Consider the following 14,101-nt stretch of genomic DNA (forward strand, 5'->3'; position numbering starts at 1 on the left):
TAAACCTCACAAAAATCTCCTCCTTTCCTTTTTTGAACTTGTGATCTTTAGACATCTCTTCTATAGCTGATCTGGAGTGCCAAGACTTACCCCTCTCATCTGACTGTAGCTGTGCCTCCAAGTCTTCAGGGGAGACATAGTATTCCTGCTCTTCTCCTTCAGGGGGTTTTGGTTTACACTTTCCACAGCAACAGTTACAGCAACAGCAGAGACAGCAGCAGCAGTAGCAGCCTGTTATGAGCCCACAGAACACAAACAGCGCCTGCACAAAAGAAAGGGACTGTATATACAACCAGTACAAAAAGCCACCTCTGATACTGAGATGATGAACACCGACTCCGTTTGTTTGTTTATTTATTTATTTATTGCATTTATACCCCGCCTTTTTCCCTCTCGCAAGGAACCCAAGGCGGCTTACATTATCCTCCTCCTCTCCATTTTATCCTCACAACAGCAACCCTGTGAGGTGGGTTGGGCTGAGAGTCTGTGACTGGCCCAAAGTCACCCAGTGAGCTTCCATGGCCGAGTGGGGGCTAGAAACCAGATACAAAAGCTGAAAATAGCATCTTAAATGTAAGCAGCATGCACCCTCCTGTGCAAAGAACACCCCAGCAGAGAATCTAAAATAGGATGGGAATCCCTCAGTCAAATGGCCACCTCAGGCCCTCTCCCCATTGCCTTGTGGCTCCATGCAACTCCTCAAGACCCATTTCTAATTTGGCCTTGTGCTGCTATTGGTCTGGCACCATCTCCGTGTGGAGTTTCTAAGACAACTTTCCCCAACAAGGCCCCCTCCAGATGTACTGTACAAAACTCCCACTATCCCCAGACAGCATTGCCATTAGGCATACTGGCTGGGGATGATGGCAGCTGAAGTACAACACATCTGGAAGGTGTCAGGTTGGGGAAGGCTGTTGAAGGGGAAATGAACACGCTGAGGCTCATGGATGTTTCCTGGAAGAAGAGCAGACTGGTGGGAATGATCTGGCCATAGATTAAGAGCCAAACGTTGCTGGACTGGATCACAAAGCTACAGATATTCTTGAAATAAAGAGCTCCACCCCCATATCCCACCAGCTGATGGCATTTTCTCAAGAGTGATCCTTCCACAGAGGGCAACAGGTCAGAGGAGAAAATGCAAGAGTGCCTCAGTTATAGCATAACAATAGTGCTTGGTCTCTTTTTTCATTAAGCATACAGTTTCTTTATATATTTAAAATTTATATATACTGCCCTTCATCAACAAAATCCAGGACAGTGCACAATACCGATTAAAGCAACAATTAAAACTGAGACAAAAATCCACAATAAAACAGAAAATCTAATAAAGCTAGACATTAAAGTAAGCAAATACTTGGTTAAACAAGTGCATCTTCAACAGGCATCAAAACACCATCAGGTTTGGAGCCTGTCAGACTTGGGGGGGGGGAGAATTCCACGGTGGGGGGTTACAGTCAAAAAGGCCCTCCCCCTGATTGCCATAAGATGTATTTGTGGAGGCAACTGAACAACCAGGAGGCCCTCATCTCTAGAGCTCAGTGAACGGGCAGGTTGACGTGGGAGAAGGGGCTGCCTTGGGTAACTCAGTCCCAAGTTGTTTAGGGCCTTATATATCAACATCACTTTGAACTTGGCCCAGTAACGTACTGGCAGCCAGAGCAGTTCTCTGAGTGAAAGTATAACATGCTCACGATAGGCTGCCCCACTCAGCAAACTAGCCACCAAGTTTTGCATTACCTGCAGTTTTCAGACCAGTGTCAAAGGAAGACCCATCAAGCACATTACAGTAATCCTATCTTGAGGTTGCATGGATCACTGTGGCCAGACTCCAGGAATGGCCACAGCTACCATACCAACCGAAATGGGCACTCCAAGTTACCACCTGGGCCTCCAGTGACAGAGATGGTTCAAGGAATACCTTCAAGATACGAACCTGATCCTTCAGGTTCAACCCTGTCCAGAACATGTAACCTGCCTAATTCCTGGGCATGGAAACCATCCTCCCACAGAGCCTCCATCTTGTCAGGATTCAGCCTCAGCCTATTTGCCCTCATCCAGCCCTAAACTGCTTCCAGCCACTGATCCAGGACTTGCACAACCGCACCCGACTCAGATGTCACAGACAAATGAAGCTGGGTGTCGTCATCAACATACCGACGACACCATGCCGTAGATCTTCTACTGATCATTCCGAGTGGCTTCATATGGAAATTAAATAGCATGGGGACAAGGTGCTGTGGTACCTCATAGTAAAAATGCCGGGGGCAGGGGGACATACAGTCACCCAATGCAACTCTCTGAAATCGGTGCTGCAGGTAGGAGCAGAACCACTCCAACACAGTGCCTCTTATCCCCAAACTGCAAATCTGGTCCAGAAGGATACTATGGTCGATGGCATCAAAAGCCACTGAGAAATCAAGGAGAATCAACAGGGTTGCACTCCCCCTGTCTCTCTCCTGACAAAGCAGGCTGATTTATCAAGGCTGATTCTGTCCCAAAACCAGGCCTGAAACCAGAACAGAACAGATCCAAACAAGTTTTCTCAAAATCTTTTGCACTACAATCTAATTTAACAGCTGCTCAATTTAAGAAAGCCTTGATGTGTTTTAACTGTTGGCCTATTGTCACTGCCCAAACTTTCAAACACCATTTTGCAGTGGTGACACCATCAAAAGATGACCTTTCCACCCCGCCCCTTCACAATCACATAAGGTGTTCCTATGAAACTGCCCACACAGGGTAGAATTGCGAGTTAGTATGTCTTGAAATGAAGTAAAGGACATCACTGCGTAAGCCAACCTAAAGGGCAGGATACTGAATCTATTAAATAAATTAAATTACATTTTTTAATTTAAAAAAGCTTATGAACCTATTAGTACTATTAGTGTTGATCAGCTGTCTCAGTGTATGGCTTCTTAATAATTTTATTACCTAAAGTCTAACCTAATACATCTAAGATGCACCCACAAGCGCTAAGAGAAGTTGAGCTACCTCCTCAAATGTTTGGCATTGTACAACATGGTGGCAAGGGCTTCTCATTTCAGAACTGCTAGCTTAGAGAGCAGTTTCTATTTCCCATATGCTACCCAGTTTTCTGATACACTGTGCTCAAACAGCTTCTCTCTCAAGGCAAAGAAACCAGGACGAAAGGAAATGTAACTGTGGCTGATTCATCAAAACGGGAAACCAGCATACTAAAAAAAACAAGTTAAGGGACTTAGAAGTATGGCAAAACATACCAGAGTTTTAAATGCTAAAAGACCACAAAACCTTTTTGTGCAGTAGACTTAACTGAGTCATGTTTTTCATATCACACAGAGCCTACAAAAGCATTCTAGGTTTTTCAAGACACCATATTTTAAAGACTGAAACTCATGGAATATTACTAAAATCAATTTTGCTTTTTGCCCCAGAATCCATATTTTGTTATGGTTGTAATTAAACCAGCTTATTAATTTTTTAATCATTATTAATTGAATCATAGAATCATTGAATAGTAGGGTTGAAAGGGGCCTACAAGGCCATCAAGTCCAACCCCCTGCTCAATGCAGGAATCCAAGTCAGAGCATCCCTGACAGGTGGCTGTCCAACCTCGTCTTGAATGCCTCCAGTGTGGGAGAGCCCACCACCTCCCTAGGTCATTGGTTCCATTGTCGTATTGCTCTAACAGTCAGGACGTTTTGCCTGATGTTCAGCCGGGATCTGGCTTCCTGGAACTTGAGTCCATGATTCCGTGTCCTGCACTCTGGGATGACGGAGAAGAGATCCTGGTCTTCCTCTCTGTGACAACCTTTCAAGTACCTGAACACTCCTATCATCTCTCCCCTCAGTCTTCTCTTCTCAAGGCTAAACATGCCCAGTTCTTGCAGGCTCTCTTCATAGGGCTTTGTTTCCAGTCCCCTGATCATCTTTGTTGCCCTCCTCTGAACCCTCTCCAGTTTGTCTGCATCCTTCTTAAAATGTGGTGCCCAGAACTGGACACAGTACTCCAGATGAGGCCTAATCAGTGCTGAGTAGAGGGGAACTAGTACTACAACACCTTCTAGAACTAACACCAAAAAAAGATGTCCTCTTCATCATAGGGGATTGGAATGCTAAAGTAGGAAGTCAAGAAATCACTGGGATAACAGGCAAGCATGGCCTGGGTGTACAAAATGAAGCAGGACAAAGGCTAATAGAGGTTTGCCAAGAGAACATGCTGATCATAGCAAACACTCTTTTCCAACAGCACAAGAGGCGACTCTACACATGGACGTCACCAGATGGTCAATATCGAAATCAGATTGATTATGTCCTTTGCAGCCAAAGATGGAGAAGCTCCATACAGTCAGTCAAAACAAGACCTGGAGCTGACTGTGGCTCAGATCATGAGCTGCTTCTTGCAAAATTTCGGCTTAAATTGAAGAACGTCGGGAAAACCACTAAACCATTCAGGTATGACCTAAATCATATCCCTGATGAATATACAGTGGAGGTGAGGAATAGATTTCAGGGATTAGACCTGATAGACAGAGTGCCTGAGGAACTATGGATGGAGGTCCGTAACATTGTTCAGGAGGCAGCAACTCAATCCATCCCAAAGAAAAAGAAATGCAAGAAAGCCAAGTGGCTGTCCAATGAGGCTTTACAAGTAGCTCACGAAAGAAGGGAAGCGAAAAGCAAGGGAGAAAGGGGAAGATATACCCAAATGAATGCAGAGTTCCAGAGAATAGCAAGGAGAGACAAGAAGGCCTTCTTAAATGAACAATGCAAAGAAATCGAGGAAAACAACAGAATGGGAAAGACTAGAGATCTCTTCAAGAAAATTGGAGATCTCAAGGGAACGTTTTGTGCAAAAACGGGCATGATAAAGGACAAAGAAGGCAGGGACCTAACAGAAGCAGATGAGATTAAGAAGAGGTGGCAAGAATACACAGAAGAACTATACAGGCAAGATCTGAATGTCCCTGATAGCCATGATAGTGTGGTCACTGAACTTGAGCCGGACATCCTAGAGAGTGAAGTCAAGAGGGCCTTAGGAAGCATTAGTAACAACAAAGCTAGCGGAGATGACAGTATTCCAGTCGAGCTATTTAAAATCCTAAAAGATGATGCTGTTAAAGTGCTGCATTCAATATGCCAACAAATCTGGAACACTCAACAGTGGCCACAAGACTGGAAAAGGTCAGTTTACATTCCAATTCCAAAGAAGGGCAACGCCAAAGAGTGTTCAAACTACCGCACAATTGCGCTCATTTCACATGCCAGCAAGGTGATGCTCAAAATCCTACAAGCTAGGCTTCAGCAGTATGCGAACCGAGAACTACCGGAAGTACAAGCTGGGTTTAGAAGAGGCAGAGGAACTAGAGATCAAATCGCCAACATTCGCTGCATCATGGAGAAAGCAAGAGAATTCCAGAAAAACGTCTATTTCTGCTTCATGGACTACGCTAAAGCCTTTGATTGTGTGGATCACAACAAACTGTGGCAAATTCTTAAAGTGATGGGAGTACCAGACCACCTTACCTGTCTCCTGAGAAACCTGTACGAGGGTCAAGAAGCAACAGTAAGAACCAGACATGGAACAACCGATTGGTTCAAAATTGGGAAAGGAGTACGACAAGGCTGCATATTGTCACCCTGCTTATTTAACTTATATGCAGAGTACATCATGAGAAATGCCGGGTTGGATGAATCAGAGGTCGGAATTAAGATTGCCGGGAGAATTATCAACAACCTCCGATATGCAGACGATACCACCCTAATGGCAGAAAGCGAAGAGGATCTCAAGAGCCTCTTGTTGAGGGTGAAAGAGGAGAGTGCAAAAGCTGGTTTGAAACTCAACATTAAAAAAACGAAGATCATGGCATCTGGCCCCATCACTTCCTGGCATATAGAAGGGGAAGAAATGGAAGCAGTGACAGATTTTACTTTCTTGGGCTCCAAGATCCCCGCAGACGGTGACTGTAGCCATGAAATTAAAAGACGCTTGCTCCTTGGGAGGAAAGCTATGGCCAACCTAGACAGCATAGTAAGAAGCGGAGACATCACCTTGCCGACCAAGGTTCGTCTAATCAAAGCTATGGTTTTCCCAGTAGCAACGTATGGCTGTGAGAGCTGGACTATAAGGAAGGCTGAGCGCCGAAGAATTGATGCTTTCGAACTGTGGTGCTGGAGAAGACTCTTACGAGTCCCCTGGACTGCAAGGAGGTCAAATCAGTCCATCCTAAAGGAAATCAACCCTGAGTGCTCATTGGAAGGACAGATACTGAAGCTGAAGCTCAAATATTTTGGCCACCTAATGCGAAGAGAAAACTCCCTGGAAAAGACCCTGATTCTGGGAAAGACTGAAGGCAAAAGGAGAAGGGGACGGCAGAGGATGAGATGGCTAGATAGCATCACCGATGCAATGAATATGAACTTGAGCACGCTCCGGGAGAGAGCGCAGGACAGGAAGGCCTGGCGTGCTATGGTCCATGGGGTCACGAACAGTCGGACACGACTGAACGACTGAACAACAACAAAGTACTTCCTGGGATTTGGAAGCTATGCTTCTATTAATGCAGCCCAAAAGAGCACTGGCCTTTTTTGCAGCCACATCACCTTGTTGGCTCATATTCAGCTTGTGATAGACAACAATTCCAAGATCCTTCTCGCTTGTAGTGTTGTTGAGTCAAGTATCCCCCACCTTGTAACTGTGCATTTGCTTTCTTTTTCCTAGGTGCAGAACTTGGCATTTATCCCTATTAAATTTCATTCTGTTGCTTTCTGCCCAGTGCTCCAGTCTATCAAGACAACTTTGAATTCTGTTTGTCTTCCAAGGTATTAGCTATCCCGCCCAATTTTGTGTCATCTGCAAATCTGATCAGCATTCCCTGCACGTCCTCCCCTAAGTCATTCATAAAAATGTTGAAGAGCACTGGGCCCAGGACTGAGCCCTGCGGTACCCTGCTCGTTACCTCTCCCCAGTTTGAGAAGGTCCCACTGATAAGCACTCTTTGAGCCTGATTCTGTAGCCAACTGTGGATCCACCTGATCGTTGTTTCATCTAGCCCTTTTTTAGCTAGTTCGCTCATCAGGATATTATTGGGCACTTTGTCGAAAGCTTTGCTGAAGTCGAGGTATATGATGTCCACAGCATTCCCACAGTCCACAAGGGAGGTTACCTGATCAAGAAATGAGGTCAGATTTGTCTGGCAGGATTTGTTCTTGACAAATCTATGTTGGCTTCAAGTAATCACTGCATTGTTTTCAAGGTGCTTCCAGATGGATTGCTTTACCACCTGCTCCAGAATTTTCCCAGGGATTGATGTCAGAATGACTGGTCTGTAGTTCCCAGGTTCCTCCTTTTTACCCCTTTTGAAGATAGGGACCACATTAGCCCTCCTCTAGTCATCTGGCACTTCCCCTGTCCTCCATGATTTCTCAAAGAGAATAGACAGCGGTTCTGAGAGTTCTTCTGCCAGTTCCTTTATTACTCTAGGGTGCAGTTCATCTGGCCCTGGAGAGTTGAACTCATTCAAAGTCATTAGGTGTTCCTTGACCATACGCCTATCGATCTCCTTTTATTCTTTGCTCTATTTATTTTAAATAAATGCTCATCCTCCTGTATTTCTGTGCAGAGATATGTATTTTTCACATATAGTGCAACCTCACCTCCCTTTCTGTTCCTCCTGTTCTTTTTGAACAAGTTATATCCTTCAATTGCTGTATTCCAGTCATGAGAGTCATCCCACCAAGTCTCAGTTACACCTGTCAAGTCACAATTTCCCTCCTGTATTAAAAGTTCAAGTTCGTTCTGTTTGTTTCCCATACTCTGGGCATTAGTATATAGACATTGAAGACCATGTGCTTCATAGTCTGGCTTTCTTCCTACATGTTTGTGAAGACTATTATTGGGAGCTATTAGAGCTGTTCTCTCCGTTGCGGTGCATGAGCCTTCATCCATTGTTACCCCCAACTTTACATCTCCCTTCCCCGAAGGATTCAGTTTAAAGCCCTCCTGATGAAGTTCTTCATGCTGTGGCCAAACACATTCTTCCCAGTCTTTGTGAGATGCAACCCGTCCCTTGCCAACAGTCTATCTTCCAGGAAGTATAGCCCGTGGTCCCAGAATCCAAATCTCTCTTGTCGGCACTACCTTTGTAGCCAGTCATTCACCCGGAGTATTTTTCTTTCCCTTTCTATCCTTCTTCTAACTACTGGAAGGATGGATGAGAAAACTATCTGGGCCCCAAAATTCTTGAGTTTCCTTCCCAAAGCTTCAAAGTCTGATGTGATTTCTTTGTAGCTCCGCTTGGCAGTATCATTTGTTCCCACATGGATGAAAAGAAAGTGATACCTGTCAGTGGGCCTTATGAGTGCAGGCAACCTTTCAGTCACGTCTCTAATCCGTCCTCCCAGGAGACAACATACCTGGTGAGTCCACGGGTCTTCGCGACATACTTGGATCTCGATCCCACGCAGCAAGGAGTCTCCCACTACTACTACTACTCTTCTCTTCTTGTTGTAGGCCTGGGTTTCATCGCCTCTGCTTGACTGACCTTCAGCCTCTTGCTCACTCTCATGCAGGTTCCCCTGTAATTCTTCCTCTGCAGGCTGTCCTCCAGTGTCATCCTCAAGGACCTGGAATCAGTTCCACAGCTCCACTGCTTCCACTGGTGCAGAGTGGCGTCTAGTTCTTCTTCTCCTAACTGTCACCCTTTTCCAAGGAATATCCTCTACTGCATTTTTCCTCACCTCAGCAGTTTCCTCTTCTGCCTCAGCTTGCTGTTGCTCTTCTGGCTTCTGGTCTTCACTTTGCTGCTGTAGTTCCACCAATATATCCAAGAACTCTTCATGTTCTCTTATTCCCTGGAGGGTCAACAGTCGCCACTCCAGTCCTCTTAGTTTTTCTTCCAGCAGTGTGATCAACTTGCACTTGTTGCAGCTGTAGGCTATGTTGTTCTCAGGCAAGAAAACAAACATTGCACACACCTTGCAGGTCACCACCACTGGAGAGTCTTGTCCTTCCAGAGCCTCTTTTCCCTTTTTGTGTCTAGCTTTCTGATTGTTCTAGACTAGCCCGTGCCTGCTCCTCTACTCACTAGAGGTTAAAAGCAGAGTCCCACTGGTGTGGAAGTGTGTGTTACAAGAAAAATCATTTTTAAAAAAATCTTAGGGGCCTTCCTCTTGACCTCCCCTGACGAACTCCCCTGGCCAACTTCTGTTTGCTCCCCCTGTTCGCTCACTCTGGTTGCTCGCTCTCTGGGAGCTTGCTTGCTTCTGTAGTCCCTGGACCAGCTGGAGCAGCTTCCTCTGTTCTGCTCAGCTGGGAGGCGGGAAACAGACTGAAGCTTCCTGCCCACAGCTGCTGGGAGTTCTCAGGCCACACATACACCCAATTCACTTCAATTGAGAACTTCACCAGCATGAGAGTGGAGTATGGCTAGTTCTGCCATTGGAAAATTGAAAGCACCTGGTTTCCAGAGTGGCTGGATATAAATCTGGAGCCACCACAGGGCCTCCAGGAGCAGCAGAAACATCCAGAGCACAGAGGAAGAGACTGAACACCACCACCCTTATCTCTGTTGGAGCCTTGAGAACTGCATCAGCATGAGAGAGTAGAGCATGGGAGAGATCTGCTGCAGGCTGTAAGAAACCTGGCTGCTATTTTCTGAACTTTGCTTTCCTGGTGTAGCTGTTGCATTTCATAGCATTTATTAAAGACTTAATGCATAGGAAAGATTTAGTTTACTGGGCTCTGGTTTACACACTACTGAAAGATAATAATTGATATTGTGTTGCAAAGTTTGATTTTGCCTACTTTGTAATTAATGTGAAATGTTATTATGTTAGTATCAGTGAAATGAGTTGTTTATGATTGAAATGTGGTCCAACTATAATGATGTATTGGTATGCTTTTTTGTTGTTGTACTACTGTTTTGTTAGCTGCTTTGGGCACTTTTTGTGGAAAAGCGGCATATAAATTAGATGATGATGATGATAATTGGGCACCAGATTTTTTAAAAAAAACCTTTTAATAGAAGTACTTATGAAATTGCAGATGGCAACTGCCATCTTAAAAGGGGGCATTCTGCTTCTCTTATAGGAGTGAATGCTTCTGCTAAGATGATGCCTGCTACAATATGAGTGCATTATTTAAAGAAACAAAAAAGGAAGCATGCTTCAGAAACATTCTTGCTTCAGAAACATTTTTATCCATAAGCAGATTTGATCAATAGATTGACTAAAACTCGTATGATTAATGAATTAAAATATATTTAATAAGCCTCATATTTTTCCAATCCCTGAATCCTACACCTAATTTTCCAAGACATGGAGAGAGGGAAGGGGATCCAGTGGCCCATAAAAGTGGTTTGAACTTGCCTGAAGAAAGCCTAAATACTGGATTTTCTTTATCGCTCTTTTGAAAAGCAACACATCTTCTGGGTAGGCAATAGAATTCATCAAGAGTGCAAGAAACTATTCAGTTATACCACCAGTAACTGCACAGGATTACTATTGTTCTAAGCCAAGAACAGGCCCAGAATAAAACCCACACATCACTTACCTTTGCCCACCAGCTGGATAGCACAAAGTATGTGTTCACATTCTCCTCTCCAAACTGTTCTGCTACATACAGACCCAAGGAACCATACTTATCATAGATATTTCGTTTTGTAGCATCAGTCAATATCGCATGTGCATTGTTGATCTCTTTAAATTTATCTGCAGCTTCTGGATTATCTGGATTCTTATCAGGATGATACTTTAATGCAAGTTTCCTATGGAAAGAAGAAACCATATGAAGAGCAAAGACCAGCTAAAAACTAAGATTAGCTACTTCTCTGGACAGACCCTCTGCCCATGTCTGCTCCTAACAGCCTGCAAGGTATACCTCCTTTGCCAAACATCTGTCCCAAGAGTCACATGGGGCTTACTCTTCAAATATATGCTTCCCCAAAGCAGGGAACCACTTTTGCCAGTTAATTCTTCTGTCAAGAGGAACAAAAGATGAAACTATCCACATAGATTACTGAGGAAAACCTTCTAGTAGTATGTGACTGCCCTAAATACATCCCAAGTTTGGGAAAAGCTCTCTACCACCCATTTACAGCCAGGAATAACCTAGTTTATGTTAATCCTGAAAAGGTTCTAAGGGATAAAAATTCCAAGAAAAAAGGGGAGGAATGTATTGCACACTTGCAGCAGTGCTGTGGAACTTGCAAGTGAAGGGTATGTGTGGGGAATCAGCAACATATTCGTTTAAATAATCATACCTGGGAATGGTGAAAATGAAATGCCAGTCTATAGTCCTTTGCAAACTCAAAGGGCTATACAAAATCCTATTTTTAAGGACTTAACAAACCTTCTAAGATTCACCATAGTCCTGTTACTGAGAATGGAAAGGTTTGAAATGCTTGGTGAAGTTGAAGGTTTCCTAGCTGAAGGTTAATTTTTAGACCTTTACCAGAAATAGGAAGTCCAAGCACTGTCTGAGGGGAAGTAGCAGGAGTAATAAGTCACAATAACTACCAAGGCATCCTGTTAAGAACAGGAGAGCAGCCCTGCTGGATCAGACCAAGGATCCATCTAGTCTACCATTCAATTTCCACACTGAGAAGCCAGATTCTCATGCTGGGCAGGAAGGCAACAGCCTCCTCTGTTGTTTGCCCCCAAGCAACGGGCACAGAAGTATACTGCATCTGAACATGGAAATTCCACTTAGTTATCTTGGCTAATAGCCATTGATGGATCTCCCATTCATGAATTTGTCTGAAGTCTGCTACACCAGTGATAATCACCACATCTTGTTGGGATGAGCAGCTGTTCCATGCTGATCCTAAAGAATTTTACACAATATGATGGTGGTAACTGGAACAGATATTAAAGAAAAGTTGTGTCAAGAAGAGTAACTGAACCTCACCCACTCGCCAACTACAATCTCACCCACTCACCCCCACTTGCACCAGTAGATTCTGGTATAACAAACGCAAACACATTTCCATGTAATGCTTTCTGTTCACAAAAGGATACCCACAAAGGAAAAACCATTCTGCTGCAATGCAAACTCCATATGCATTTTGCAGGAAAGATCTGTGAAGTGGGCAAGAATCTAGCCTGACTATGGATGTTTCCTCAAAGTCCACTGGTTCTTTAATTTCCACAGAACTTGTGTCATTCCATGGTCTGAGTGCAGTTCTCTCTGAGTAACCTTCAGCAGTGGGGGAGTGCGGGGAGGACACTGCCCTGGAATTGTCCCTTCAAGACAGATTTCTCACAGATCTCTTCTTCATATGTCTCCAACTATTTGTTTCTATTTTGAGACATTGTGGGAATACAAAAGTAGTACATTATTTAGGACTCAGTCTTTTCTCTCTCGATCAGAAATCCAAGGGACAAAAGCTTTCTCACTAAGTCAATATCATGAAAGGGTTACTGCTGACCTCTAGTGTAAAATTCAGTTCACCGCAGTTTATCCGTCATAAACTCCCCCTGCCCGCCCCCGCCTGGAACTCTCCCGTTAAGACTACTGTCATTGCATCAGTGAATTTCTTAAGGCTATAGATATTAGAAATGTCATCTCCCCACCCCCACCCCAATTCTAAAGCAAGACCATTAAAAGCTGTGATTAAAAGTTCAGTGTGGCAAACTGACAGATAAGATATATTGCCAAGACAAGACTCATCACTGAGTCATAGGAGCTTCCTCCATTGCCAGTAAAATGGCTATGATGAAGACACAACTTCTTAAAACAATGTTATGTGGAGGACTGACAAGAAATCTAAATCATGATTTTAACCTATTACTCTACATACATTAGGAGAGATTTTATTACTCAGCAGTACAATCTGCAAATGGTGAATTCTGAAAAGTAGCCTGAAGAAATCTGACAGGTTCTACTTATCTCAAGATACAGCTAGCAGTTTCACTGCAAATACTGCATTACCCTAAAAGAGGTAGGTAAATATTTAACTGGTATCTTGTACTCAACGGTCATGTTCCTGACCCTTTTGGGAGAAAGTTTCACGCCCTTGGTATTTTGATCAACACTAAGCTGATCAGATTGTTCAGAAGAAGAACAAAGCCAAAAGAGAAGAACTCGTAACAGTCTTCTGGAGAAGACTCTTACGAGTCCCCTGGACTGCAAGGAGGTCAAATCAGTCAATCCTAAAGGAAATCAACCCTGAGTGCTCATTGGAAGGACAGATACTGAAGCTGAAGCTCAAATATTTTGGCCACCTAATGCGAAGAGAAAACTCTCTGGAAAAGACCCTGATGCTGGGAAAGATTGAAGGCAAAAGGAGAAGGGGACGGCAGAGGATGAGATGGCTAGATAGTATCACCGATGCAATGAATATGGACTTGAGCACACTCCGGGAGAGAACGCAGGACAGGAAGGCCTGGCATGCTATGGTCCATGGGGTCACACAGAGTCGGACATGACTGAACAACAACAAAGCTGATCAGCTAATGAGGCAATGTAAACTCTTCCATAAAGAAATACACCTAATTCTGTGAGTCCAGCAAGTATGTGTACTAACAGCTAATATGTATTTTAAAAAATTCAGAGAAGGACTTTAAAAATATACTACATCTTCAAAAATCAAATGATGTTTACAGGAGAACAAGAAGTATGAGAGCATAGAAGACATACAAAAAAATACAAACAATGTTAAAGGCAGCAAGCAAAAAAATACTCAAACTCTTTCTAAACATTTCAAAATCTCTTACCCACATGATCTTTCTGAGATATTCCAAAGAAAACAGAAGTTAAGATGAGACCCTCTCCTGACCCACAAGCCAGGAGGGTTCTGATGGAAGAACATTCCTGCTGTTTGAATTTCCCCAATGTTTATACTTGGAGGGCGCAGTCCTATTTAGTAGTCAGCAGCCTCCGAAGCTGGAGGCTGCTGAGTATCCAATGCAGGGCAGCCAGACCACGATTGCACCCATCTAGGCGCAGCGTTGGGGACGGGGAGGGAAGGAAGACGGGACACGCATGGGAAGCTGTATAAAGCAGCTTCCGTGGTCTCCTCCCCTCCCCCAGGACCACCTCCTTTTTGCCATCGCACTCCCTTTCCAAGCATGGAGATGTAGCTGAGACAGAGAGAACCACACTGGCGACAAGGGGGCGGGG

At 44.1% G+C, this 14,101-nt stretch overlaps 1 protein-coding gene across 1 annotated transcript in view; it reads right to left on the minus strand.

The window, feature by feature from the left end:
- The window catches only part of DNAJC5 (DnaJ heat shock protein family (Hsp40) member C5), a 76,118-nt gene that overhangs the window by 9,250 nt on the left and 52,767 nt on the right, over nt 1–14,101 (minus strand). Inside the window, exons 4-5 of the mRNA XM_084854479.1 lie at nt 10,532–10,745; nt 91–262 (exon numbers count right to left, since the gene is read on the minus strand). Coding sequence (XP_084710605.1) covers nt 91–262; nt 10,532–10,745 — 386 coding nt within the window. The remainder of the gene's footprint in view (nt 1–90; nt 263–10,531; nt 10,746–14,101) is intronic.

The sequence above is a fragment of the Heloderma suspectum genome, chromosome 4 (genome assembly GCF_057233095.1).
Source record: "Heloderma suspectum isolate Gila_16-S chromosome 4, 16-S_ref, whole genome shotgun sequence".
Taxonomy (NCBI): domain Eukaryota; kingdom Metazoa; phylum Chordata; class Lepidosauria; order Squamata; family Helodermatidae; genus Heloderma; species Heloderma suspectum.